This window comes from Eretmochelys imbricata, chromosome 9, assembly GCF_965152235.1.
Source record: "Eretmochelys imbricata isolate rEreImb1 chromosome 9, rEreImb1.hap1, whole genome shotgun sequence".
Taxonomy (NCBI): Eukaryota; Metazoa; Chordata; order Testudines; family Cheloniidae; genus Eretmochelys; species Eretmochelys imbricata.
Genome location: NC_135580.1, coordinates 45,132,342 through 45,158,762, shown reverse-complemented (window position 1 = coordinate 45,158,762; position 26,421 = coordinate 45,132,342). Strand labels below are relative to the sequence as shown.

Sequence of the window (26,421 nt, the reverse complement as noted above, 5' to 3'; positions counted from 1 at the left end):
CTACTCAGAAATATGTCTGTGCCAGCTGCTTTAAAACAAAAGTAGCCTTCACTTTAGTATTTTTCCTTACTGTGTAACGAGACACGTTTGTGATACTGTGTTGTTCTGTGATAAAGGCAGTGAATCCTTGGTTCCTGTCCGTCCCAAGGCAAGCCTATCTTAAATTTTGTTTGAGTGTCTAAAAAGGAATCCTCCCAGAAGAGTACATTCAAAATGGATTTAAACTAAAATATCAGGAGCCCATAAAAGTAAGTCAGAGCGAAGCCTCTATACACTCGTGGGGGGAACAAGTTTAGACTCGGTTGGAAGCACTTCTGAGTGCAGCAATTGTATGATGAGTCCAAGATTCATAATTAAAGACAAAACAGTACAACAGAGTAGAGAGATTCCCTGATTGCTAATGCAGTTCCCTTCCACTGTACCTTACTGCGAGGCCTTTGAACAATCTAAACCTGGTAGTCACTTTAGTGAGTTATAGGGGAGGGAGGCCGCATAGCTGATTTTCTGCATCTCTTATTATCCCAAGCACCATCATCCAAGGGTGATGGAGACAAGAGTGCCTCCCAATCCCTTTCTTCCATAAATGAGCTCTGCTACCCCACTTTTCACTCCAGCAAACACCTCTTACAAACCTTGAACAGGCAGTTTTCTTTGCAATGTGTTAAATCAGTGGCAATATTCCTATCATCATCATCGTCAACGTCCAGGGAATACACATGTTGTTATAAAACTGCCCTAGAATGCATCAAGTGCAACAGTTAACTTCTGCATCTTGCTCTGTCCCCAGATCTGTCTTTTCACTACTGACATCGGCAATAGCTTAATTTTATTCACTTATTCATTTAAAATATTTTGAGTCATAGCAAAGTAAAAATGTTCTGAATCAGAAAAAACAGATGCAAAATAAATGTCTTGGTCACTTTTATGTTAATTTCTAGAATAATGGATACATCTAATGCACATTATGTCCTAATAGTCTGCATATTACGAGCTGAAAAACTGAAGCACTTTTTTTTTTGTTATGGCAACACAAAACCCCTATAACTTATGCGTGTAATGGTGCATATTTATGTGCAGCTCAGCATATTTCATGCGAATTCCATTATAAGTGAATTACATTCATACACATTGTAGATTCGGTACAGTACCAAGTTTGCATGTAACAGACCAAATATTCAGCCAACATCAAAACAGGCTTCCAAACTGTGCCCACAATTTGCGTGCTTCTGCTTGTATTCACAAAGCTAAATTTGTGAATGTAAACAGCAATGATGAGAGCAAGTTACAGCATCCAACCAACTACTTGATTCAGAAACCTGATTGCCGTGTGCGTGCGCAAGAACTGCAGATGCATTTTTAGAAGCCAATTTTCAAAACCGAGCCTAATATTAATGCCCTCTAAAGGCGTTTAAACTCCTAGAATGCTGAGATTTTTCACACTATCGGCTAAAAGAACAGTTATGAGGACATAGGGGGGTGTGTGTATATATTATCGATATAATATATATCTTTGCAGACTCTAAAGGGTTAAATTCAAATGCTCCGAAGAAAGTGTTTGGATTTTAATGTTGATTCTCCTCCCGACCCTTTTTTGGAAATTATGAAACAAATGTGGCCGTCTACAATTCTACCAACAACTGACAACCATCATGTCTGTGAAATACCTATTGACAATATACGCTTTTTAATGTTGAGCCACTTAGAGAGAGAAACGTCTCTTGTATACAGATTATGGACAAAAAATGATTTGGCTCAGATAACCAGTCAGAGTTTAGCTAAACGTCTTACTTTTGGCAAATGGTGCTGAAATTTTATGAGAACAGTCTCTCATTACTGTTTATGCGAAAAACAAGTTTGCATAAATTAAGAACGCCTCCATCCAGAATTGAAACCAAACTTGTTTAGAAAGCTGAAAAAATGGGGATAACTTTTTCCCCTCTGCACTTTTTGTCTGAATAAATGGAAGGGCAGAAATACTATGAGAAAGGCTGGTCTTATGCTATGTTCCATCCAACTGAAATAAGGAGGTAATGAAAATGTCATGAGGAAGACTTTGTCTATCCAGGAGCTAAAGCCACGTAAATTAAACACAGTCAACCAGAGCTTCTAAACTCAATTTAAACCTAGTTTGCTCATGTCCACGCTTAGTTAACCTGAACTGCTGATTCAGCAAATATAATTTTAGGTCTAGTATATAAGGGACCTACATTTGCTTTGGAGATTTCCTACCCAAACCTGCATACTGAAGAGGCTTAGATAAGCTTCTGGCAAACACTGAAACTATTTTACGTTTAATGTTTGAACGGTTATGTACCATATAGAAAGCTCCAAAGATTAGGCAGCGGAAGGGCATTTACCACATAAAAGATATTGAACTTGTGTGTGTCTGTACGCACACATGCACACGTGTGTGTAGTTTCCAATGAAACACAAGTCAGTTACTGTTACACTGTCAATTCCCAGCTTGAAAGGTACTGGTAGATTAGACACTGTCACTGGCACTTCGAGCTTGCATAAGGGTTCTTGAGACTATGGCACAGTTTGGAAAGAGTTCAATTACTCTGGGATAACAATTTAATAACTTTCCAGATTGCACCACATCATTAGCAGCATTATTAACCTGAGCTCCTATGGGCCATAGTCCAGGGGAGTTCCTGCTCTTGCCTCTGTGATTTCAGGGGACTGAAAACAACAACAAATAAGTTTAACTTCAGTTTTGTGTTGAATGGTCCCTGCTATTTGGGGCATTCAGTACATAAACTTACCATTGCAGCTCATCACTGAACTACAGGTATACTCAGATGAATAATATATTGTGTAACATCCCCTTAACCTTCAGCACCTGTAGACATACCACTGAACAGTTGGCTATTAACGAACCCTATTCAGAGAGAAGTTTCCGAGGGGTAGCTGTGTTAGTCTGTTTCAGCAAAAACAACGAGGAGTCTTGTGGCGCCTTAAAGACTAACAAATTTATTAGAGCATAAGCTTTCGTGGGCTATGACCCTCTTCTTCAGATGAATGGAGTGAAAATTACAGTAGGCAGGCATAAATATACAGCACAAGAAAAGATGGGAGTTGCCTTACCCAACTGTAATTTTCACTCCATACATCTGAAGTGGGTTATAGCCGACGAAAGCTTATGCTCTAATAAATTTGTTAGTCTTTAAGGTGTCACAAGACTCCTTGTTGTTTTTATTCAGAGAGTCTTAGATGAGACAGGATGCCAACTATTGAGCCAGCAGCCTTTCCAGATGAGCATGAACCACCCGAGGGCCACCTAAATTTCTCTAATTCTTAAAATGTGCAACTACCATTATTATTTGGGCATAAGCTTTCATGGGTAAAAAAAACCACTTCATCAGATCTACATCTGAAGAAGTGGTTTTTTACCCATGAAAGCTTATGCCCAAATAAATCTGTTAATCTTTAAAGTGCCACCGGACTCCTTGTTGTTGTTGTGGATACAGACTAACACGGCTACCCCCGATACTTGGTATCATTATTATATTTCAACTGGACTTGGGCAAAGATACAGAAGCAGAATACCCTAGCTATACACGGATTTACTGTGTCAAGGAGTATGGGTGAGAGGGGCTAGCCTGCACCATGATACCAAAACACACCAAACTCACCTTGTGTGGGTTTTTCCATTTTCCAATTGCCCAGAAAGGTTCAGGTCACAAGCACATCACTTTATTCCTATTGCACTGGCAGGAACTTGTCTAGTTCAGCCTCTCCTCTTATTTACAAAAAGTCTGACTTCCAACTTCCACAAGACCCAACAGCAAGGTATGTTAAATCACATAGAACAAGGTCTGAAAGGTGTGGGCAGAGGACAGGAAAAGTAACACACACACACACACACGCATGCAGGGGGACACATTAAGATTGCATCTAGTACAAATTCAGAATCCACCTCCGCCCAACAAACCTATTCAGCTTTGAAATGCCCCCCGTCCCCTGCCCTGCTCCTTTTGCCATGCAAACAAAATGGCCGTCCTACCATATGTGCCACTCTCTCCTTACCCCCTCACTCCAGTCTTCATAATCCAGCCCCATTTCATGTCGAGCTGCAGTCACCAGCGGCTCTCCCCAGGTCTTCACCAAATCCCAGTTTCTCTACCCCCTCTTCACATCTCTGGGAGCTCTACCCATTCACATGGGTGTCTACTGCTCCCTTGGACAGCTGGCTGCCTTCCCCCATGATTTAATCCCACGGCCTGAAGCTCAGGCTTCTAGAACAGCAGGATGGAAGGGACAGCAGGAAGTCGGAAGAGCTTCGAAGATGCTACAGCTGTTTTACCAGCTCCATTGCAGCAGTAGTGCAAGGACTGCTCCACTTCCCCCACCTCTTGCTGCCACTCCTCGCCATCTGCAGGCCAGTCAGAGCCAAAGGGGAGTATAACTGGAAGCATAACTCCTCCCCCTGCAACCACAGCCGCTGCAACGTGGGGACTCTTCCCACCCCATCCCCAGTGCCGAATTGGCACATTGTGAAAAACAAGCATTTTCTCCTTTAAAAAAAAAAAAAGAAGGGAAATTCAATGCAATACCCCTCCCCCGCATTAATACATAGTTAAAACTACAGAAAGCCAAGGAATGCTTCTCTTAAAGCTCCAAAAATCAGTATTCACTCAGCTCTATTGCATATCCATGCAGAAATGTTGTATTTTCTATTCTTGTTTTTATGGTTAAATATTCAACTAAATCACCGTTTGTGTTGAAAAATATATCCAATGTGCAACATGGCCAAGTCAATTACATAGATTTAGTATTATTGCGATAACATTAAATACAAGTAACTCAGTTAGTGTTAATATACATGCCCTAAGTATTTGATGAGAATTCCCAATTGCAGTTCAGCATTGGTTAATGAACAGTACCTCTATGTAATTATCTGAAATTATCCCCACATCAGTTTTACCTAATGGCCAGCAAATCATCATCCGGAGGCTGAGGTATCCCTGCAATGTTTCCCAAAGCATTCAGGATCTGTTTACCTCCTGCCTAACTCATCTGATATAAACTGTGGCACATAATGAAAATCCAAGTTAATTTGGCATGGCTTGTTTCTTTAAATCCTGGGTTTTGCCCATATTTTAAGCACCTCAGTTGATCACTTAGAACACTAGTGGGAGCTACTTTGGCAGGTGGCTCATAGAGCAATGCAGGGGAAATATATAAAGAAACACATCTGGGGAGTTTGTGAGGATGGAGTTGATTAATCCAACTGAAATCTCCTAACTCACAACATGCTACATCGAGCATAAAACAATGTCAACATGCACTAGTGTATGCTTTGAGGCAATGAATGTATTTTTTTCTTTTTGTCTCTTGAAACGTGCTGAAAGACTTTGAACTTTAAATCAATCTCCTGTTGCGTAACCTCTTCAACTGCAGCTAACTACACAACCCTGGAGAAAAGGGGTCAATGAAATTATACACTGTCGTCCACAAACACAGCTGCAGATATCAGTGCTGCAGGGAAGGGCCAGAGGAAAAAGAAAGATGCCTCAAAAGGAAATCTCTCAGACCAAACAAGAAATATGCAAACAGTTTGCTGCAGCTCTGCTAACGGGTCCCTAGTCAGCAACAATAATGCAACAAATGGAAAGAGAAATGAATAGCTCAGCTCTCACTTACGCAGTTTTCTAGCTGTGAAAAAATTACTTCATGGTTCCCCCTCCCCCGCAAGTTTAAAGGACCACATTTTCAAGGAGGGGATGGTGGGTGCATTCAAAACTCCCACATGCACATACACAATCAAGTATATACCTATGGAAATCTGGACACAGATGCACAATTTGTGCAAGCAAATTGCAACACAGGCACAAAGGCAAGGAGGATTTGTTGTGAAACCATAGTGGCCTCCTTTAGTCAAAATATTGGTTTTCAGTGATCACCACTTTTCCATGCTCTTTTTCAAGACATAGGACAACTGAACGAACAAGAAGCACTATTCATAAAATGAAGGACTAAGCCAGCAACAAATGGACTAGAAAAGCAAAAAGACTTACCTGCAAAATTGAAACTGAAAATATCAGTAAGCAAATCCAAACTTTTCAGCTGGATAATAAAATTAAAATGAATGGGTTTGGAGAGGCACACTAGTTTGGACAGAGAGCGTGATGCAATACAAATTCTCAACCAGTAAATCTGGTTTCTAGTCCCCATGATACCACATAGTCATTTATTGCCAAGTGTTCACAAGCAACTTTTCAAGATAGTTAAGTCCAAAGCAGACTTCAAAGAGTTAAAAAGGGATCTCACAAAACTGGGTGACTGGGCAACAAAATGGCAGATGAGATTCAATGTTGATAAATGCAAAGTAATACACATTGGAAAACATAATCCCAACTATACACACAAAATAATGGGATCTAAATCAGCTGTCACTACTCAAGAAAGAGATCTTGGGGTCATTTTGGATAGTTCTCTGAAAACATCCACTCAGTGTGCAGCAGCAGTCATAAAAGCTAACCGAATGTTAGGAACCACTAGGAAAGGGATAGATAAAAAGACAGCAAATATCATAATGCCATTATATAAATCGATGGTATGCCCACACCTTGAATACTGCATGCAGTTCTGGTTGCCTCATCTCAAAAAAAGGTATATTAGAACTGGACAAGGTACACAGAAGGGCAACAAAATTTATTAGGGGTATTGAACAGCTTCCATATGAGGAGAGATTAAAAAGACTGGGACTTTTTAGCTTGGAAAAGAGATGACTAAGGGGGGATATGATAGAGATCTTTAAAATCGTGAATGATGTGGAGAAATTATTAAGGAAGTGTTATTTACTCCTTTACAGAACACAAGAAAGAGAGGGCACCCAATGAAATTAATAGGCAGCAGGTTTAAACAAACAAAAGGAAGTACTTTGTCACACACCGCACAGTCAGTCTGTGGAACTCATCATCAGAGGATATTGTGAAGGCCAAAACAATAGCGGGGTTCTAAAAAGAATTAGATATGTTCATGGAGGATAGGTCCATTAATGGTTATAAGCCATGATGGTCAGGGACACAACCTCATGCTCTGGGTGTTCCTAGCTTCTGACTGTCTGAAGCTAGGAGGGGATGACAGGGAATGGTCACTTGATAATTTCCTGTTCTGTTAATTTCCTCTGAAGAACCTGTCATTGGCCACTTGTTGGAAGACAGGATACTGGGCCAGATGGACCATTGGTCTTACCCAGTATGGCCGTTCTTATGTTCTAAAATTTGGGTGCCTCAATTTTTGGTGCCCAAAATTCATAGTTACGGTCACAAAAGCTTCCAATTTGGGCCATGTAGCGGTCAGAAGGAACTGGAGTGGTGTTGGTCCGACCTGCCTCTTATGCCCTCGGTTTGGAGCATGAAGAGGGCAGCTGTGCAGGTTCAGCGCAATGGACATGACTTGCTAGAAACCTCTGGTCTGAGGCACATGGAGTGCTCGTGTACCCGAGTGTGGAATACACATAAGGACCAGCACATGAGGAAGAATCAACCTTTACATATTTTAAGGCAGGCACCCAAACAGTGAATCATCCAACATTAAAGGCTACTTTTGAATATTTGGGTCTCAAGCTCTTGGTGCCACCGTTTCCTATTTGTAAAGTAAAATAAGGACAGTAATACCCCACAGGTGTGTTGTAAGGCTGAATTCATTTATGCTTTTAAATCCCCTTAATATCCTTGAATGAAAAGCTTGATAGAATTGCAAAGCATTCTTCCTCTATATTTAGAGAGGGAGGTTCTCCACGTAATGGAGAGTGACATTCAGACCAAAAATAGCAAGGTCTGACAATAAAAAAAGACTACTATATTTGAGCCTATCGCAAGTCCAAACAATGCTTTGCACAGCTTCTCCAGCTAACACTGGTGTGCACTTTTATGCTGTTACAGTGGGTCTTTTGTCTTTTAGATCTTTTTCTCATTAGTCATTCCCCCTCCAATAGCAAATTTTTAAAAATCTGTTCCCTTTATTGATCACACTAGAGCGAGATTTCTACCAAGACTAGATTTACTCAATTTGTAAAGTGGAAATACTGCTATTTACTTTCTCCACAGAGGAGATGTCTGTTTATGTTCCCTAAAGTGTTAAAATTCACCAGAAGTCTCACATAAACCTCGATTGGCCCCCTTGAACTCCAGCTTATTAAAAGAAACAATTAATTTATTTATTTTAAATGTTAGTGACTGTGCATGGAACCCAACACAAGCAGTTGGATTCCACTTTTCCTGAAGATCCCCCCAAAACTTTATCAGTTATCTCTGGCTGGATCCCATCTTGGTAAACCTCCCCAAAGTCTCAGACTAGCATCAAGCAAAGCAGCGAGATCATCATGGACAAAAGTCTACTCCATTTTGCAGTGGGATAGAAATATTGTTCCCCAGGTCCACCCAAAATTGTTGAGGTCGACTCTGGAAATGTGTAACACCTTTATTAATTCTCTGTAGGCTGACTCATCTTCCAACCTTCCATTTCTGCAACTCTGAAGCATCTGAACGCGCTTGGTGCATACACACACTTCCTATTCATTCTTCTGTTGGTCTCCCTAAGTGACGCAGCAGGATCTCCTCATGTACCAATTGAGATGACATGAAACCATGACAGAACTCTTGCCTTGAACCTCAGTTTACAATCCAGACTCTAGCAGTCTCATGCTTGGCCAGGTGCTTTTTAAAAATGAAATATTAAGATTTGCAGTAGATAGCACTTTAAAGTATTTAAAACACACACTTTCAATGCAAATCTTTGAGGTTTGATTTTCCTGCTGCTCCATAACAGCACTTTGGTGCTCCTGGCCACATTAGCTTCAGCATTATCCCAGTCAGGAATAATGAGATAATAAAATCTGAGTAAAACAAATTATTTTAGGGGGAAACATGGTCTACAGTTCTAATCTTAACTCCGACATGGACTGCTTCTGTGGCTTTGAACACATTTTGCAAACGGAAACAATGCTTATGCAAGGCATTTCCAGTAGACACAGAGAAGTATGAATGCCCTTGTACAAGGCATGGGTAAGACCTCATTTGGAATAGTGTACAATTCTGGTCATCCATGTTCAAGAAATATAAACTGAAACTGCAACAGGTGGAGAGAGGAGCTACTGGGATGATCAGGAGAACGGAGAGCCTATCTTATGAGGGGAGACTGGAAGAGCTTGGCTTGTTTAGTCTTGCAAAAAGAAGGCTGACATGGGACAGGACTGTTCTCTATAAATACAGGAGGGGGTAAATACCGGGGAGGATGAAGAACGATTTAAGCTAAAGGACAATGTTGGCTCAAGAACAAATGGATACAAACTAGCCATGAACAAATTCAGCTGGAAATTAGGTTTCTAACCATCAGAAGTGGTGAGGTTCTGGAACAATCTCCTAATAGGAATTGAGGGGGCAAATAACTTCATACATTTTGAGAGAGAGATGGACAAATTTCTGAGTGCAACTGTTTGGCAGGTTTGCTTGTGATGGTGGGGATAGGGTTCAACAGCCTTGTGGTCATTTCTGGTTTATGTCTTATGTTCCTAAAGCTCATGCTTCAGGGTTTCAGCCATCCACCAGGAAGGGTCAGGAAGGTATCCCCTCCCAATGTACTCTGTGAGGTTTTTTTTTATCCCCTTCCTCTGAATCAACAGGGAAGGCCATGGTTGAAGTCAGAAAATTGGACGGGATGGGGCAGGGCTCTGAGGTGACACCAAGCATTCTCTCTTTCTCTCTCTCACAGGTGCTTGCTGCCATACTCAGAGTCTAACTGATCTCTGTATGTGGGGTCAGCAAGGAATTTTTTCCTAGGTCAGATTGCCAGCGACCTGGGGATGTTTTTGCTTTCCTCTGCAACATGCGGATGCAGGTCACTTGCCATGATTATCTGGGTATATCTCACTTAATCATTTTCCTGCTATTTCAGGGGCCTTGAGCTCTAGTGCACCTCAGTGCCTCCTCTTCATAAATGATCTGAACAGGGGGTAAACAGTGAGGTGACAAAGTTTGCAGATGATTCAAAATTACTCAAGGTAGTTAAGACCAAAGCTGACTGCAAAGTTACAAAGGGACCTGACAAAACTGGGTAACTGGGTGACAAAATGGCAGATGAAATTCAATGTTGATAGCTGCAAAGTCATGCACATTGGAAAACATCATCCCAACTACACATACAAAATGATGGGGTCTCAATTAGCTGTTACCACTCAAGAAAGAGATCTTGGAGTCATCGTGGACAGTTGTCTGAAAAACATCTGCTCAGTGCGGAGCAGCAGTCAAAAAAGCTAACCAAATGTTAGGAATATTAGGAAAGGGATAGATAATAGGACAGAAAATATCATAATACCACTATATAAATTCATGGTACGCCCACACTTTGAATACCACATGAAGTTCTGGTCGCCCCACCTAAAATAAACACATATATTAAGATTGAAAAAAAATACAGAGAAGGGCAACAAAAATTATTACGGGTATGGAACAGCTTCCACATGAGGAGAGATTAAAAAGACTTGGACTGCTCATCTTAGAAAAGAGACAATTGAGGGAGGGATATGATTGAGATCTATAAAATCATGAATGGTGTGGAGAAAGTGAAAGCGTTATTTACCCTTTCACATAACACAAGAACCAGAGGTTACCCAAAGAAATTAATAGGCAATACGTTCAAACCAAACATAAGGAAGTACATCTTCACACAGTGCACAATCTGTGGAACTCATTGCCAGGGGATGTTGGAAAGGCCAAAACTATAACGGAGTTCAAAAAAGAATTAGATAAGTTCATGGAGGATACATCCATCAGTGGCTATTAGGCAAGATAATCATGGATGCAACCCCAAGCTCAGGTCTCCCCAAACTTCTGACTGCTCAAAGCTGAAACTGGATGACAGGGAGTGGATCATAATTGCCCTGTTCTGTTCATTCCCTCTGAAGCATCTGGCATTGGCTACTGTTGGAAAACAGGATACCCAGCTAGATGGATCATTGGTCTGACACAGTGTGGCCATCCTTGTACCAAGGCAGAGAACATATAGCAATCTACTCATCCGATGAAGTGAGCTGTAGCTCACGAAAGCTTATGCTCAAATAAATTGGTTAGTCTCTAAGGTGCCACAAGTACTCCTGTTCTTTTTGCGAATACAGACTAACACGGCTGTTACTCTGAAACCTCTCCTACGAGTCTAATTTACTTGGTCTCTTTTCCATTGTTAGGTTCAGGGTGCAGGTGCTTGGGAGTACTGATGTTCTGTGATATACAGAAGATCACACTAGATGATCTAGTGGCCCCTTCTGACCTTAAACTCTATGACTAGGATTAATGGTAGCATTCTTGAGGAGCAGAGAGTCCTAGGCTTCAGTGAATTACTTCTCTTAAACTATTACATCAAGAACATAATGATGAAACTAGATTTTTTTCTCCCTCAGAGTCCTCAAACTTTGACTCCGTGCCTCACTCACCTCTGTACTTCCTGTTAGATGCATGTGGTGCCCACAAAACAGCCCTGTGCCGCACGTACGGCTGTACCACAAATGAATGTGTATAAAAAACCCTTTGAAATTAAAAATAAAAGTATCATCCCAGTGCTAGGCACGATTCACACCTGTTGATTTAATCTGATCCGTTCTGAGTGCTCTTCCCAAAGAGGAAACCTGAGGGGACAAATGCTCAAGGGCCTCAGACAGGGCAGTGCAGATGCAGCCATGCTCTGTTCAGCGATGAAAAGATTGTATTGAACAGCATGCCATTTACAGCAGAGTGACGCTTTTGCAAGGCCCTTCATGATCTAACAGTATACACACCTCAGGCAAGATATACCACCACAGCTAAAATTTCTACCTAGACACGCCTCTGGCTGGTAGCACAGAGCAATGCTGCCTGGAAAATGGCAGTCAGCTGACATGCTTGGAGACACTTGTCTGAATTGGCTTAAGGAAGAAACTAGTTTGCTGCAGCCCTGCTAAAAATCTCCCCAGCCTGCAACAGTCAGGCAACAAATGTGAGAAGAAACGAACAGCTGGGCGATCTCCGCTGCGGTCTCCCTGCTAAACTGTCAGCCAGGAATGACAGTCTTCTTCCCAGGCTCACAACTCATGTGTCCAAACCCTAAACACACAAGACAGTGACCAAACAACGAGAATTACATATGCAGGCAGGAGTGAACATCCCTGAAAAATCCTGAGAACACAGAGAATCGACCCACGAGTCGAGAAAATAGATGCACAACTTGTACAGTCAGCTCAAATGCCTTGCTTTCCCTAGCCTCTGTGTGCTAGAATGCAAACCTTGCTGTCCCTCTCATCTGGGCATTTTATAAAAGAGAAGATACACTCCACACTGTCATTTAAACAGAAAAATGACCGCACTGGAGACTAGCTCTGTATATTAATAGTGCAAAGAGAAAGACCATTCCAAAGGGAAAGGATAGCTTTGAGTTGGTGAGAGTCTAAGCAATGTTTCTGCAGCCTTTAAGAACCCATTTCTTGCTACCTGATCCAAGAAGTGTTCCAGGGTTCTCTGACATTTCACTTACAACTAAGAGACCACGCAGCCCACTTCCAACTTATGGAATTTCCCCAGATGGTCTGATTTTGTTTCTCAAGGTCAGTGCAATATCACGTAGCAATAAAAGAGTTTCTCTTACCTGTAGCTGAATGGAGACTCTCCAGACTCCAGTATCTTGACAGTACGCCTCTCATCCCACCACCACCACACACTACCCCGCTGCTGTCCGAATCTGAACCCGGAGAGAGCCCAGAGCTTCCACTGCTACTGCAATTTTCTCCACTGTGTGCCCCACTGGACTCGCTGGGGCATTGCTGGGTCCTCATGCAGACAGGTAAAAGTGAGAGCCAAGGGCTCTGCTGGGCTGGAGGAGGAAAGAGGCTGAGCACTCTGTGGCTGCACTCAGGGCAGTGGTACCTGGTACTGCTGTCTAAGGGCTGAGCTGCATTCCTAGCCCCTTCCCCGCTAGTCGGCTGCACGATGCAACCTGACATCATAGGGGTCCACTAAGGAGGCTCCCTCTGTGGCAGCTGAAAAGCTCTCAGCTGCAGTTTCCTGAAGCAGTTTTGTACTAAAGCCAGTCTCAATGCGTTAAAAAACCCAGGGCGGGACAGAGATCTTCGTTTCCAGTTCCACAGAACTGTCAGATTAAACCACAAATGGGGACAGCAGAATTCATACATCTTTAAAAGGCCCAAGCAAGAAAGACCTTGTGTTATCTGCTTCCCCAGAGAACACTCAGAAAGGACTTAACATGCAAACTAATCATGGTCAGTACTGGCTGCTGCTGCTGTTGCTATTAAAAACTATTTTAAGTACTTAGAAAAAGAATTGAAAATGAAAAATAAATGCTCAAAGCTGGAACAGAAGATTGGGATTCAGTGAGGCTGCTGCTGCGAGCATGTGAGCTTTGAATAATATCATTTATCATCCGCTCCCATACTATAGAACTGGGATGGTCTCTCGGTTCAGTTATGTGATTGCTTGCAGAAGACCCAAGTTAAACTGAATGATTGACTCCCTTGTCTTAGTTAATTAAAATATTCTCGTTAGCTTCCAAGTGCCAGAGTATGTCGATAGCATGGAAAGAAGAGGTGATCTGCAGGGATGCCATTTTCCTGGATGATGAAGCAACAACTGTTCTGTGCCATGCTTCAAAGCTCTTGTGGACAGGTTCCAGTGCAAAGGGACACTTCCAGACCAGCCTCTCCTTGCCATACCCATCAAAAATCCTGCCTTGAGGCTGCAGTTTTGTCAAACACTTTTAAAAATAAGCCAGCAGTGAGCACACGGTTTGCACTGTAGCAGAGATTGTGCAAAACTGCTCACACCGGTGAGAAATGAGGATTTCACATTTTTTGTTTATGTAAAAAGAAGGGAACTCACAGTTAGCAAAACCAGCACCCTTTAAGGTGTATCACGAGTATTTTCACAGGGCCAGGTCAGCCCATGAGAGCTATGCTGAGGGTTCTGAAATTCTCAAGCCTACCAGTCAAAGGAAGGTACATTATTGCAGACAGACAGCCTGACTATCCCATTACCTCCAACTATTTCACATCAGTGGAACCTGATCGACTTCAGTGAAGTTATTCCTAGTTTACACGGGTGTAAGACCAGAATCAGGCCCACAGTCGGCTGCCTCCTTCCTCTGCCCACAAGGTTCCAGGCACTAGTGGCAGCTGAGGGAGCCTCAGGCACTATGGCTCCTGCAGTGAATGGAGTTACTCCAGATTTACACCACTGGAACTTGAGATCTTGCCCCTCTGCTCTGTATTGCCAGTGATAGTAAGATATTTCTGGAGGGGATGTTCAGGGAAATTGCCTGTTAGTTTAATGCTTCCCATTTCCCGTAACACGCAGAGAGATGGAGGCACATCTCTCTCATATGTAGAGCTTCGTGGCTGACATTAGTAATAGACATATCAGTCACCCTGGGCAGAGCTCTGAAGTGGCAAGGGCCCCTGTAGTAAAACAAAAAAGACAAGCCTTCAACCAGATGGGTCAGCTGCGACAGCCACCCCATCATGCTTCCATTAGTAGGGCAGACGGATACGTCTTTAAAAGTGCCCTTTTTCTAGGGTTTTTATTAGACTAGGATGAAATCTGGGGATTTGGTTCAGCAAACCTTAAACAAAGTTTTCTAACTCTTCACATGTAATCCCTGCCGAGGAAAGACATTTTAAAAAGAGGTGTTGTCTAGTGGTCTGAGAACAGGCATTGGATCCAGGAATCCCAGAGTTCAAAATCCCACCCCTGATACCACCTGCCTTTCTGGCCTTGGATTAGACATTTCACCTTCATTTCCCTACCTGAAAAATGGGGATAACGTTTACCCCCCTCACTGGGTCTATGAGAATTACTGTTTATAACAGGCCATAAGGATGAAAACAACTCTTTAGTGTGATTATTTTTGCCCTTTCCCCTTTGGTGTTCCTCCTAGGGTCCTGGTCCAGCATGTACCAGGCTCTGTGTAAAACCTTGGATGGTTCTCTAGAGGCAGACTTTTCTTTGGTTACTCCAAATTTTTGGAGAGGCTAGCCTTACGTCATTTCATCCTTCTTTCTCAGAAAAGATATCTGTCATAATGATGGTACATGCAGCTATATAATCTATGCCTTTGTTTTCTCTGAGGAGTCTGTGAGCTGCCATTTTGTGCCTCTGTTCAGAAGCAGAATGTTACAGTGTGAACATAGTGTTCTCTCATAAGACTTTATGTTTGTTCTCCATTCATTGTTCTCTTAATCCAACATAAGATACAAGGACTAAAATACACACACTTTGGCCTTTGTATATGAAAAAGCAAAACGATGGTGAGGATCTCTGAAAGTGATAAAGGAAAGTCAGAACAATGAATTTATGGATAAAGCTGATCTGGGCTCTGATTAGCTGAAGCACACAACAGATCAGCTCTAAGCCAGTCAAAATCCAGCAGGTTACTCTACGATATCAACATCCATCAGATAAAGTAATCAATGTTTACGTCAAGATTTTCCTAAATTCTCCTAAAACCATATTTAGGTTTAATAAGGGTAATTTGATTTTCAAAGGTGCTGACAAATCCCACTGAAATTAATGGTAGCTCCTTAGAAGATTAAGCCACTATTATTGAGATTCCTAAATACAGATCTAGGACCCTAACTTTAGATACCAGGGTTTTACATTTTTGGCTTTAATAATTCTATCAAAGGGAAATAAAGATGTTATCCCACAATCACTTTCTCCTGCTTTGACATAGAAATCACTTTGGGTTTGCCTCAGTAGTGGGGCAGGAGAATATTTTCCTGGGATAGAGTTCTATTCCACTGATGCTTTCTCAAATGGAAAACCTATTGTAAAACACTTCTGGTTATGACAAAGCACTTAACATTGTCCAGCCATTCAGACAGCTTGTCCTTGAACAGACCACTATGTCTTTATAATAAGCAGCACTTGGAGTAGCAGCAATAATAATGTTCCCTTTCCACTGGGGATGAGGGAGTTCCATTAAATTATCTTTTAAATACAGAAAAATGAAAGACACCTGTGGTTTCATCATATTTGAATACATGGACCCTACTGTGTCTCTCAATATAGAAATGTCCCTGCATCCTCAGGTTGACTGAAAAAGAACTACTTCCTCTTTGCTGTCCAGTCAAATCTAACCAGAATTGCTCATATTATAACACACACTAAAAGAAGCATTGATTGATGGGGACATATAACAAGAACCAATATCAATAGTGGGGTTACACATATTAAGTATAACTAGAGTGAATCAGAGAGGCAGTGCGGTCTAGGAGGACACTTGATGTGGAATGAGGAGACCTAGATTTTACTCCCACCTCTGCCACTGATCCACTGTAAATCATTCTCTCTGTGCGCCTTTGTTTATTACCCTCCCACCCTTTGCTTGTCTTTTCTATTTAACCTGAAAGCTGCTAGGGACTCTTAAAATGTGTTTGTACAACCCCTATCGCAATAGGTCCCTAATCTCAGGTGGAACCTGTAGGTGCTATTGTAATAGTAATAATAAAATAGTGACCTCATGGTGTCAGGGGATAGGCACATTTTAATACAATGTAAGGAATATATAAATACTATAAAGCATGGCTGCAGAAATCCCACTCAGGAACCCCATCCCACCTTGCAGAGATGCCATCTACTAACACATTTCTGGCAGAAACTTTTTCTTTGGATTGGTTTTCTTCTGAGAGTTTTGGGGGAGCGCAAAGATGGGATAAAGTATTATCTGTATTGTAGCAGGGCCAATGGACTCCAGTCACAAATGAGGGCCCTTTTGTGCTAGATGCCATACCACACATAACAAGAAGGCAATCTTTGTCCAGGAGACCTTAATCAAATATCCCCTGTGTTTACCTATTCTAGTCTTTTGTGTTTGAAGATGGCTAATTTGGGGGAGGGAGGCAAATGGATTGTCTACAGAGCCGTTTATAGTTTTCTAGAATTTGCTTTCACTTTCCCATAAAAAAAAATGGATAAAAAAGGTTTTGTGGATATACAAAAACATTTTTCCCTAGGTAGGTTGTGCGCACGTTCCCATTTAAACCCTCTCTTATACGCAGGTACGCAGTAATGTTTCACACTGGGAACCAGCTAGCACAGCTTTCAATATAGGATACATGTGGCAATCTTTGAGAGAGTACACATTGCCAGAGCAAACACCGGTGGTTAAGATTAGACGCAGTATGTCAATCTTAAATCCATTTAATCTTTCTATGATTTATAGGCAGAGTGCAAAATAAAGATGACATTGCAATTAGCTTCCAACCATCTAAACTCTATAATACTCTCTCCATGGTTAAGAGAGGAAGGAATTGACATTTCAAGGTACAGCACTAGCTTTTAAGTTGTGCGAGTGAGAACACACACACACACACACGTGCACACCCCTCCTACACACACACTTTTTTTGTTCTATAATGTCAGTTTCATAACCACTTTGCCCTTCAAGAAGAAAAAGGACAAAAAACTATGTAAGTAAAACAGCCCATCTTGTTATTTAGCTAAACTACAAGACTGCTAAATATTTATAAAATATGATGAAGACCTCTTATTAAGCTATTATTTCCCCCCTTGAATAGATTTCTCCAGCAGTTGTCAAACATCTTCATATTAACTGTTGCCCAGTGTGAGCATAACAGCCTATCCAGAGCTGGGAAACCAGGATGAAAGTCAGCCACAGGATGCTGAGTAAACAAACAGTCTCTCTGCTGAAAAAACACTTTCCTGTACCCCAAGCAGATCATCTCACTAAGCGAATCCCTAACTTTGCTTCCATTGACACTGCTCTCTGTGTGTCTATTTAATGCAGATGTAAAAACTCACTTTACATGGGGCTTATACAAAAATAAAAATGGGCCAGGTTTCCCAGGTGCCATGGCCAGAGCAATGTGGCCACTGGAAAGAAGGGAGCGAGCTCAGGGCTCATTACAGCATCAGTACTGATGCTGCAGTGCACCCTGGTGAGCAGCTGAAGTGTACCCAGAGGCACCATTCTTTAGTTCATCTCTTGGATTGTCACAGGGCAGTTAAGTTAAATATCCTTTGGCTCTTAATGCTGGTCTACATGGAGGAAATTTCCAAAAAAATCAACCTGGTTTTAAAATTGGTTCAGCTGGGCCAGCGTTAAAACTTGCTGGAGAAATAGTGTAGACCAGGCTTAAGAGGTATGAACTGGTTACAAGAATAAGGTGGTCTCATCTGGTTCACTAAGAGTGATCCTATCCCCCTAAATCAGGTCTACACTTCAACCATGACCAGTTTTAAAACTGGTTTAGCAGATCCAGTTTGAATTTAGGAGGAAATTTTCCCAGTGTGACAGGCCCTTATCAAACAGCGTAGATGATATCCTTGCTGTCTTGGTTAGCTGAAAGAGGTTTTCAAATTGAAGGCTGCTGTCTGCTGTTTTCGAGAAGATGAGGGATGTTTCATTTGCCTAGAGAGGCAAGGCAATGCCAGCCACTGCGGTAACACATTACTTCAGAAAGTCCTTAGACCATTCCTCGGGTAGGAACTCTCCAGCTGCCATTATGTTTTGTTTTGTTCACACTGAGTTCCAGCACTTGGTTCTAGACACAGCCCTGTTTTATTATTCACAGCAAGTGTGGCATAAGATGCATCCTTTTATAAAACATTTACTTTGGTTTCGGTGGCGGCCTTTTGATCTGACATTCCACCTGTCTACACTCACCCCATGAGGAGAAAACAAACTCTGTTGATTTTGATTGACCTGGACTACATCATCCAAACGTTTCATGACAGTCTGGCAGTGGAACAACCCCTAACAAGTTTCCTTGGACCAAAACCATCAGGACAGCCATCCCCTCAGGACTCTCCTAATGCTTTTATCCATCCATTCTTCAAACCATGGCCCCCAAAAATGTCACCATTCCTCTCTTCTAGGAGGTCAGTGACCAGCCCTCCTTCCCTTCTTTGTACTGGGCCCAGCAGCCCCTCTTTGGGACCTTCAGAGGGTGCCAAGTAGCTGCTTCTTCACATCTTCTAGAAACCAGGCTTGGGCTGCTCTCTCCAAACCACCAGAGTCTTGATGAGAGGAAAAGCGGTGTTCCTTGTCGTCCCTTGTACTCACACACTGGAGGGGGAGATGGGAAAACACTCCCTTTTCTACTTTAGGAAACTGCTAGCATCATAGACTCCCATAATGCCCAGTGTGCAGATATTAGAGAATACATTAAGTCTTGTGCAGTGTCAATATTCCTGTGGTGAGCCAGCTGTCATGGTAGAAGAAATGTTCCCTTTCTTCTCTCACCCTATAATGGAATGAGGCAGGTATTTTCCTGGACCACACCAAAGACTCCAGCAGTTTGTGTGTGCACAGTGGGCTATGCCAGGATGCCACCCCAGAAGCCAAATGATGGGAGGACAATTCACATAACACGCCCTGAAAGTTTGGGAGAGAGTACTCAGCCTCAAAACTGGGAGGTGCTGGCAAGGCGAGAGGCAACTGGCCCACCTGAAGAGAGCAACGATAATGCTGGGGTTCGGCCCTGGTGCTTTGAAGGAGGGAGGGAGAGATGGGCCAGCTGACAGGGAGGGGAATGTACTTTTCAACTAATCTCATCCCAGGTCTGCAAACTGTTTGTGGATCTAAGATGTTTGCAACTAGGATCAGAACCTGAATTTTGCTCCCAGTCTCCAGACAAGTTGATCTTGTCCTCTGAGGCAGCATACTGAGACACAGTTTCTCAGGAATATAGGGCCCAAAACATAAAGGATTCATAGATCAAAGTCAATACCTGGAATTGCAGCAGGTAAGGGGTAGGAAGCCAGTAGAGCCTCTGGAGAAGAGTTGTGTTATATGTCCTATGGTCGACTTTGCTAAGCAGGTGGACATCCATGTACTGCACTCACCGAAGCTCCCAATTCGTTTTTTTCAAATGTACCATCACCTGTGGTACACTGCAGTAGTCCAGTTACAGCAGCACAGGTAACTGTTGCCAAGCATCAACTGGCGAGGAAAGGTCATAACCATCTAACTAAACACTAATGGCAAAAGCACTTAGTGTAGCAACCAATGCCACCTTAGATTCCCAGAGCAGCCAGGAGTTCCACTTCAGATTGCAAATCTCCTTGACAAACCATGGTCCTATCTCCCTCAATAACCTTTGCAGAGCACAACCACTTACCAGTATCACCCTACACTTGTCTGGACTCAGGCTCAACACACATATTTTCATTCAGACTCCACCGCACATAGGGAAAACAATACACAAGCAACTGATTTTTAGTAAAAAGTAGTTAGAGCTGCATCTCCTCCACCTAATAGTCTCTCATAAGCTTCCCTAGTGGCCCCATTGAACAAAGGGGTGACAGATTGGAACTTTGCAGAACTTTACAAGAAACTGCCCTTGGAACATGCAATTAACTGTCCGACCCCAACCTCCGGAGTCTCTAAGAGAAAAGAATCAAACTATTGCATCTTGTTTATCCCAGACATGAATGGCAGGCAGGCAAAACATTGCCTCATGGTCAACAATATCAAAGACTGCTTGGAAGAGGTCTTCAACTAACCAGAAGCTTGGTTTGGCATTATAGGTCACGACCTCCTCCACTCCACTCCTCTCTGGCAAAGTTGCCATGTCTTAGTTGGGAGTAGCTGGTCTCGCACCTTCTAAATTGTTAGAAGACCATGCACAGCATCCTCTTGTCCTAGTACAAGCAACAGAAGCATGGATGAAGATCACACAATTTTTCCTGCATTAATCAAGCACCCTCAATGAATGCCATGCATCATGGCCATCATCCTGCCATACAAGGAGGACTGGAGGGAAGTCTAGGAAATTTCCAAACTCACAGAAGCCTCTGTAGTGCCCCCTGCCCAACCTGACGCACGGAGCAGATTCTGGAAGTGGGATTTTACCAAAATCCACCACGTGGCCACACACAACACAACCGCAGGGGGCCTTCATTTTCCTTGCATCAGTGTATACAGTAGCTTTCCATGCATTAAATGATTATTAATACAGAAGCTATTAAAACTTTAGAGTCAAGAATAACTATTAAATGATATTAAAAAGATCTGGTAAATGGTCATATTCGATTTTGTTATAAATAACCCACAGCTCTGTCCAGGGCAGCAATTAAATAACCAGAGCTGTGTAAGAAATGAAATGTACATATTTTTATACTGTAGCCGCATCCAAGATGTTTTTGATCTTAAGATTCACCAGTGAGCCTGGAGCATTGCCCAGTCAAATGTCTTCAGAGAAACATCGTACCAGGATGAAAATGGGCAAGCAAACACAAACAAACATACACACACACACACACCCCTTTTACATGAAGCCCTACTAGTAGCTGATCACTGAGATGGCAACGCTAGGAAAAGCGTCTCTCTCTCTCTCCAGAGGATTTTGTTAATATGAAAAGGTTTCGTTGTGGAATTTCATTCCAGTTTGCTGCAGCTTCAAGCAGAATTCCTGAGGTTCATGTGTAGGTCATAACATTAAACATTCACTCATATTCACTGCTGATCTCAGAATGTTCTGTGCCTCCCAGAAGATGCAACTTTAATTGTCCGTTTTGCTAGGGAAGTGTTTTCTAAAAACCCAGGGCACCACCTATTGGTCACTCCAAATTCACTTTTCATTTTACTTAAAAAAATAAATAAATAAATGAATAAATAAAGTTGCTACTATTTCAATATAAATAACCCCCACTGGGGGCTACTATGAATTTCAAGTTCTCTGAGCCAACTGCGCACAGAACATCAGTATTATTCATTTCTATTGTGGCAGTGCCTAAAGGATCCCAAACAGGGATTAGGGCTTTATTTGACTAGGCACAACACAGACAAACTCCAGAATGGTCACAATCAGAGCCTAAGATTTAAACAATATACAACTGGTGAATAAACCAACACTCAGGATGGAGGCAAGACAAGGTAACAGAGTTATAGTTATAGTCAGTAGTCCCAGGTGGCTCCTGTGATCTGTAGACATCTCAGAAAAGGTAGGGATTTGAAACAGGCTAAGGCAGTAGCTTTGTGAATTGTGTTGGGGAGTTCTTCCCAAGCCTAAGGGGCAGCAGGGGAGAAATCGCAAAGGTGCTTGTGGGAATAGCACACAGGCCGGCAATCAATGCCATCATTGTTGGCAGAGCAAAGGAGGAAGGGGGTGACATTGCGATAAGAAATAGTTTGTTTTCTGGTCTCTAGGGCTAATCTGCAGCCTCTGTGTTTGAATTTTATTAACCACTATAAAGCAAACAATTTTTAAACCAACTGTTCCTAATACTCTGCTTACGTAGATGATTAGTGCAGATGTCGGTCATCCTGATAAGGATTAAAATCTGTATACCCAGTATATAGGTTTCAGAGTGGTAGCCATGTTAGTCTGTATCAGCAGAAAGAATGAGGAGTACTTGTGGCACCTTAGAGACTAACAAATTTATTTGAGCATAAGCTTTCATGGGCTAAAACCCACTTCATCGGATGCATGCAGTGAAAAATACAGTAGGAAGATAGATAGATATACACAGAGAACATGAAAAAATGGGTGTTGCCACACTCACTATAACGAGAGTGATCAGTTAAGGTGAGCAGGTGACTATATTGCTGAAATCACAGGGGAGATTTTCAAAAGCACAAACAGCATTTCTGCATCCAATTCCCACTGACTGTAAATAGGAGTTGGGTACCTAGCTACCAACTGTGCCTTTGAAAATCTTCTACATAATGTTCTTTCTTCATCCCACTCTGAAACTGCTACAGTTATCAGCTTATCTTTCTGCAGATATGGTTATCTGGAGAACACAAGAACCTGGCAGGGATACTTTTCCCTGGTTAATAAAGTGTGAGGCTTGTATTTGAATTTTAAAAAAATTCAAGTAACTGGAAATTAAGTAGACATCTGATCTCATGCATATTCCACATAAAAATACAGCACATATCCTTCTTTAATGTGATCTCTTAAATACTGGAGACATTTAGTCCTCAAGGCTCATTTAGCTGTTTTAGTGCCTACTTAGCAATTTAGAGAATCTTACTGTACCTACCCCAATTATCTCCAGCTAGCATGAGGCAGAGACTCCGTTATGTTTGTTGGAACCTAATTAAACCTGCAATTTAGGTGAGATCATCTTGAGCTAGCTGGAGTTCCCGTGCGACAGTAGAACATCCCCTTTCACCACCCAAGTCTTGCCATACATTATTACTATTGATCTATTTCTATCAGTTGCAGGTTCACACTTTGCACTTACAATGTGACTTGCAATGAGGGATGCTTACAACGAATCGGGGACAAAGTGCATTCTTCTGCTTCACGCTGCGGGAGAAATAACTCAAACAAGTCCCGATGCTTCCCTCCCACAGAAACCCCACAGGGAGGACTCAATGCAGTTAACAACTCTGCAAGGTTCACCCTTCTGGAGTCAATGTCACATCGGAGGGGTTTGCAGCCATGCAGAGATGGCATGGCTGACAAACCGTGCAGATCCTCTGGGAGAGCACAGCGCAAGTATCAGAATCCTAAGGCAATCCCCATTGCTGGACTCTCCTCTGCACTGCCCTCTGCAGTCCTCTCTCCTCCAGCAGCAAGACTCAGTTAGGAGCTGTGCTGCACCTCACCATTACCCTCATGGCTATGCACTACTCCCCTTCTGCAAGCTGGGGGGAATCACAGGGGGAAGTTAATGTTGCATGTGGCAATCTCTTGTGCAGATTTCTGCTCCGAAACCTACAACGTTAAGATAGACCAGGCCACCTAGAGGGGCTCCAAACCCTTCCATATCCCAGTGTTGCTCCATTCCCACCCAAAAGCCAAAGAGCCCCAGCAATATCTGGTGTAGGGTGGCAGGCAACAGCTCTGGAATCTCTCCAGGATGGAAAGATTTCACAGTGGAGCTGCTGCATCAGGCCCCCTTTCCTCTCCATTTCCATATCTTTATGGTTATCTCCGCCTGACTAAGCAGACAGGAGCACCTGGGTCAGAGACGTTTTCTTCAGGGTTTCTCAGTCTCTCAGCGCAAGCCATCACAGTACACTGCAGCCACCAGAATGCAGGGCCTGAAGCTCTGGAAGTGTATAATGTGCTGGTGTGGCCAAGTACAAGCCTCAAAATTGAGAGGAAGCATGGTCCTCTAGTTAGGGCACTAGCCTGGCACCCAGGTTTAACCTGGGTTCAATTACCTGTCCTGTTCCAGCTTTCCTGTGTCAACCTTGGGCAGGTCCCTTGGTCTTAGTGCCTCAGTTCCCCATCTATACAATGCAGATAGATGGGGAATCCCTATTTCACAAGGGTGTTGTGAGGATAAAGTTAATAACGATTGTCGGGTGCTCAGATACTACAAAAACCAGGGCCATTGAACTACCTAAGAGAGAGAACTTCTGTGTTTGTGTCAAGTATTAGGAGCATCCCCTTTCCCCTAAACCTCTTCTTCACTCACAGACATAATACTCATTCCCAAGATGCACTGGGAGAGTTACTGAGACGTGTCCTTAGTTAGTTGAGTGAGCACAGAGAACCCACTGATGAAGAAAAGTAGGATTTATTACACTGCATCAGACCATTCATTCAAGTATCCTGCCTTCAGCCACATCCAGCACCTGATGCAAAGCTTGCAAGGTGCACCTAATTAACTTTGCAATGTGTAGATGGAGAAAAAAATCCATCCTGCCCCCCACAGTGATTAGCTTATACCATGAAAGATGACATTTGGTTGCATTGTTATTGCTACAAGGGCTGTAAGTACTGAGGATGCATTCAAACTTTCAAGTCCACTGACAGGATCTACATAGCTATAGTGAGTTATACTAAATGAGGCACAGTAAAGCAAAGAAAACTATTATCAACTACTCCCTTCACTGTGGCCCTTAGGGTATGTCTACACTGCAAGTAAACACCCACAGCTGTCCCGTGTCAGCTGACTTGGGCTCACAAGGCTCGGGAACAGGGCTGTAAAATTGTGGTGTAGACATTTAGGCTCTCAGACCCTTCCCCCTCACAGGGTCCCAGGGCCCAGGCTCCAGACCAGGCCTGAATGTCTACACCACAATTTTACAGCCTGCTAGCCTGAGCCCAAGTCAGTTGACCCAGACCAGCTGCAGGAGTTGTATTGCAATGTAGACACACCCTTCTATTCCATAATACTCTTTGTGAGGGGCTGGATTCTCTAGTGAGTTTAAACAATGCTAAGCCTGCAATCTAAGGAACTGAATGAGAGAAGGAGACACTGTTGTCTAGTATTTAGAAAAGTGGACTGTGAGTCAGGGGATCTGGGTTCTATTGCCACTAACTTCCTGTGCAACCCAGACTTCACCTGTCTATGCCTCACTTTCTTCATCTGTAACATGCTGGTAGTAGTAGCCACCTGCAGAAAGAGACTTAACTGCACAGCTTTAGCCTGAAGGTATGTGAACTGTAAAGGCACAGACATTAATATTACTATAACAGAATTGGATGATATTACCGATACTATACAGTGTCTGTATTCAATGAAACAGAAATTAATTCTTGCACAATAGTTGTCAAAGTAAGAAGGACGCAGCATACACACCAGGAAATGAGATACGCCGTTTCCAGCCCACGCAGTCTAAGCCCGTTGGGGTGCTCTGGGAAAATGGATGCAACTTCAGGGGAAGAATCTCAAAGGCAACTGGAGAAGTGATGGACAGACTCATTCTAGCCTGCAAGAAAGAAAAGGAAAACAAAGGAGACATTAAGCTTAGGTACCCAGAATTATAGGCTTCATCCTGAAACATTTCCTTCCAGCTGTAGTGATTGCTAGTGTAAGTAAGGTAAGGATTTTCAGGATCAGGTGATTTATACTTAGGGAGATGGATCTGTACCATCAAAAAGAGCCTTTTCTTTAAAATGGAGATTTAAACAGTAATGGAGAGGACAGAGCTGCAAGGGACAGAAGGAAAGGTTAACTGAGCCATGACGACATCTTGCACAGGTATAGTCACCATGTTAATAGGTACCCTGTCATTCTTAATTAGCATCTATTTTGCCCTAGAAACACATGAAATTATTTCCCTTCTGTTAAACACCTTGTGAAGGAAGAAGAAGAAAAAAGACAAGAGATTTCTTTTGAAAACTGAGCAATAGATGGACTAATATATTAGTCCCAAATATGGACTAATTCATCCCATGACATTTTTACCCAATAAAAATTAATCAGAGCCAGTTTTGCCAGTGCAAGCAGCTTTCTCCATGGATAAAAATGGAAGAGGGACATTCACCAAGAGAAAAGGCAGTTTTCACCTGCCAAACCACCTCCCCCACAAAAAATCCTGAAAGGAATGTTCATTTGCTTTGTTTATTGCTATTGCAAGAAGAACTTTATTTTTTTTGTAACTTTTTCCATAGCAAGACATGTTCTTCCCAATTCATCCCCCACTACCTTGAAATAGGAACTACCAGCTGTCAACTTGAACTTGGTAATGGAAACGGGATATGGTAGACTGAGCCGTATTAGT

The 26,421-nt window shown here is 42.5% G+C and overlaps 1 protein-coding gene across 1 annotated transcript in view; it reads right to left on the bottom strand.

The window, feature by feature from the left end:
* The window catches only part of ARHGEF4 (Rho guanine nucleotide exchange factor 4), a 150,057-nt gene extending 137,163 nt beyond the window's left edge, over nucleotides 1–12,894 (bottom strand). The window contains 1 exon segment of the mRNA XM_077826938.1: nucleotides 12,622–12,894. Within this exon segment, the coding sequence (XP_077683064.1) occupies nucleotides 12,622–12,808 (187 nt within the window). The 5' untranslated portion in view covers nucleotides 12,809–12,894.
* Between the last annotated feature and the right edge of the window lie 13,527 nt (nucleotides 12,895–26,421).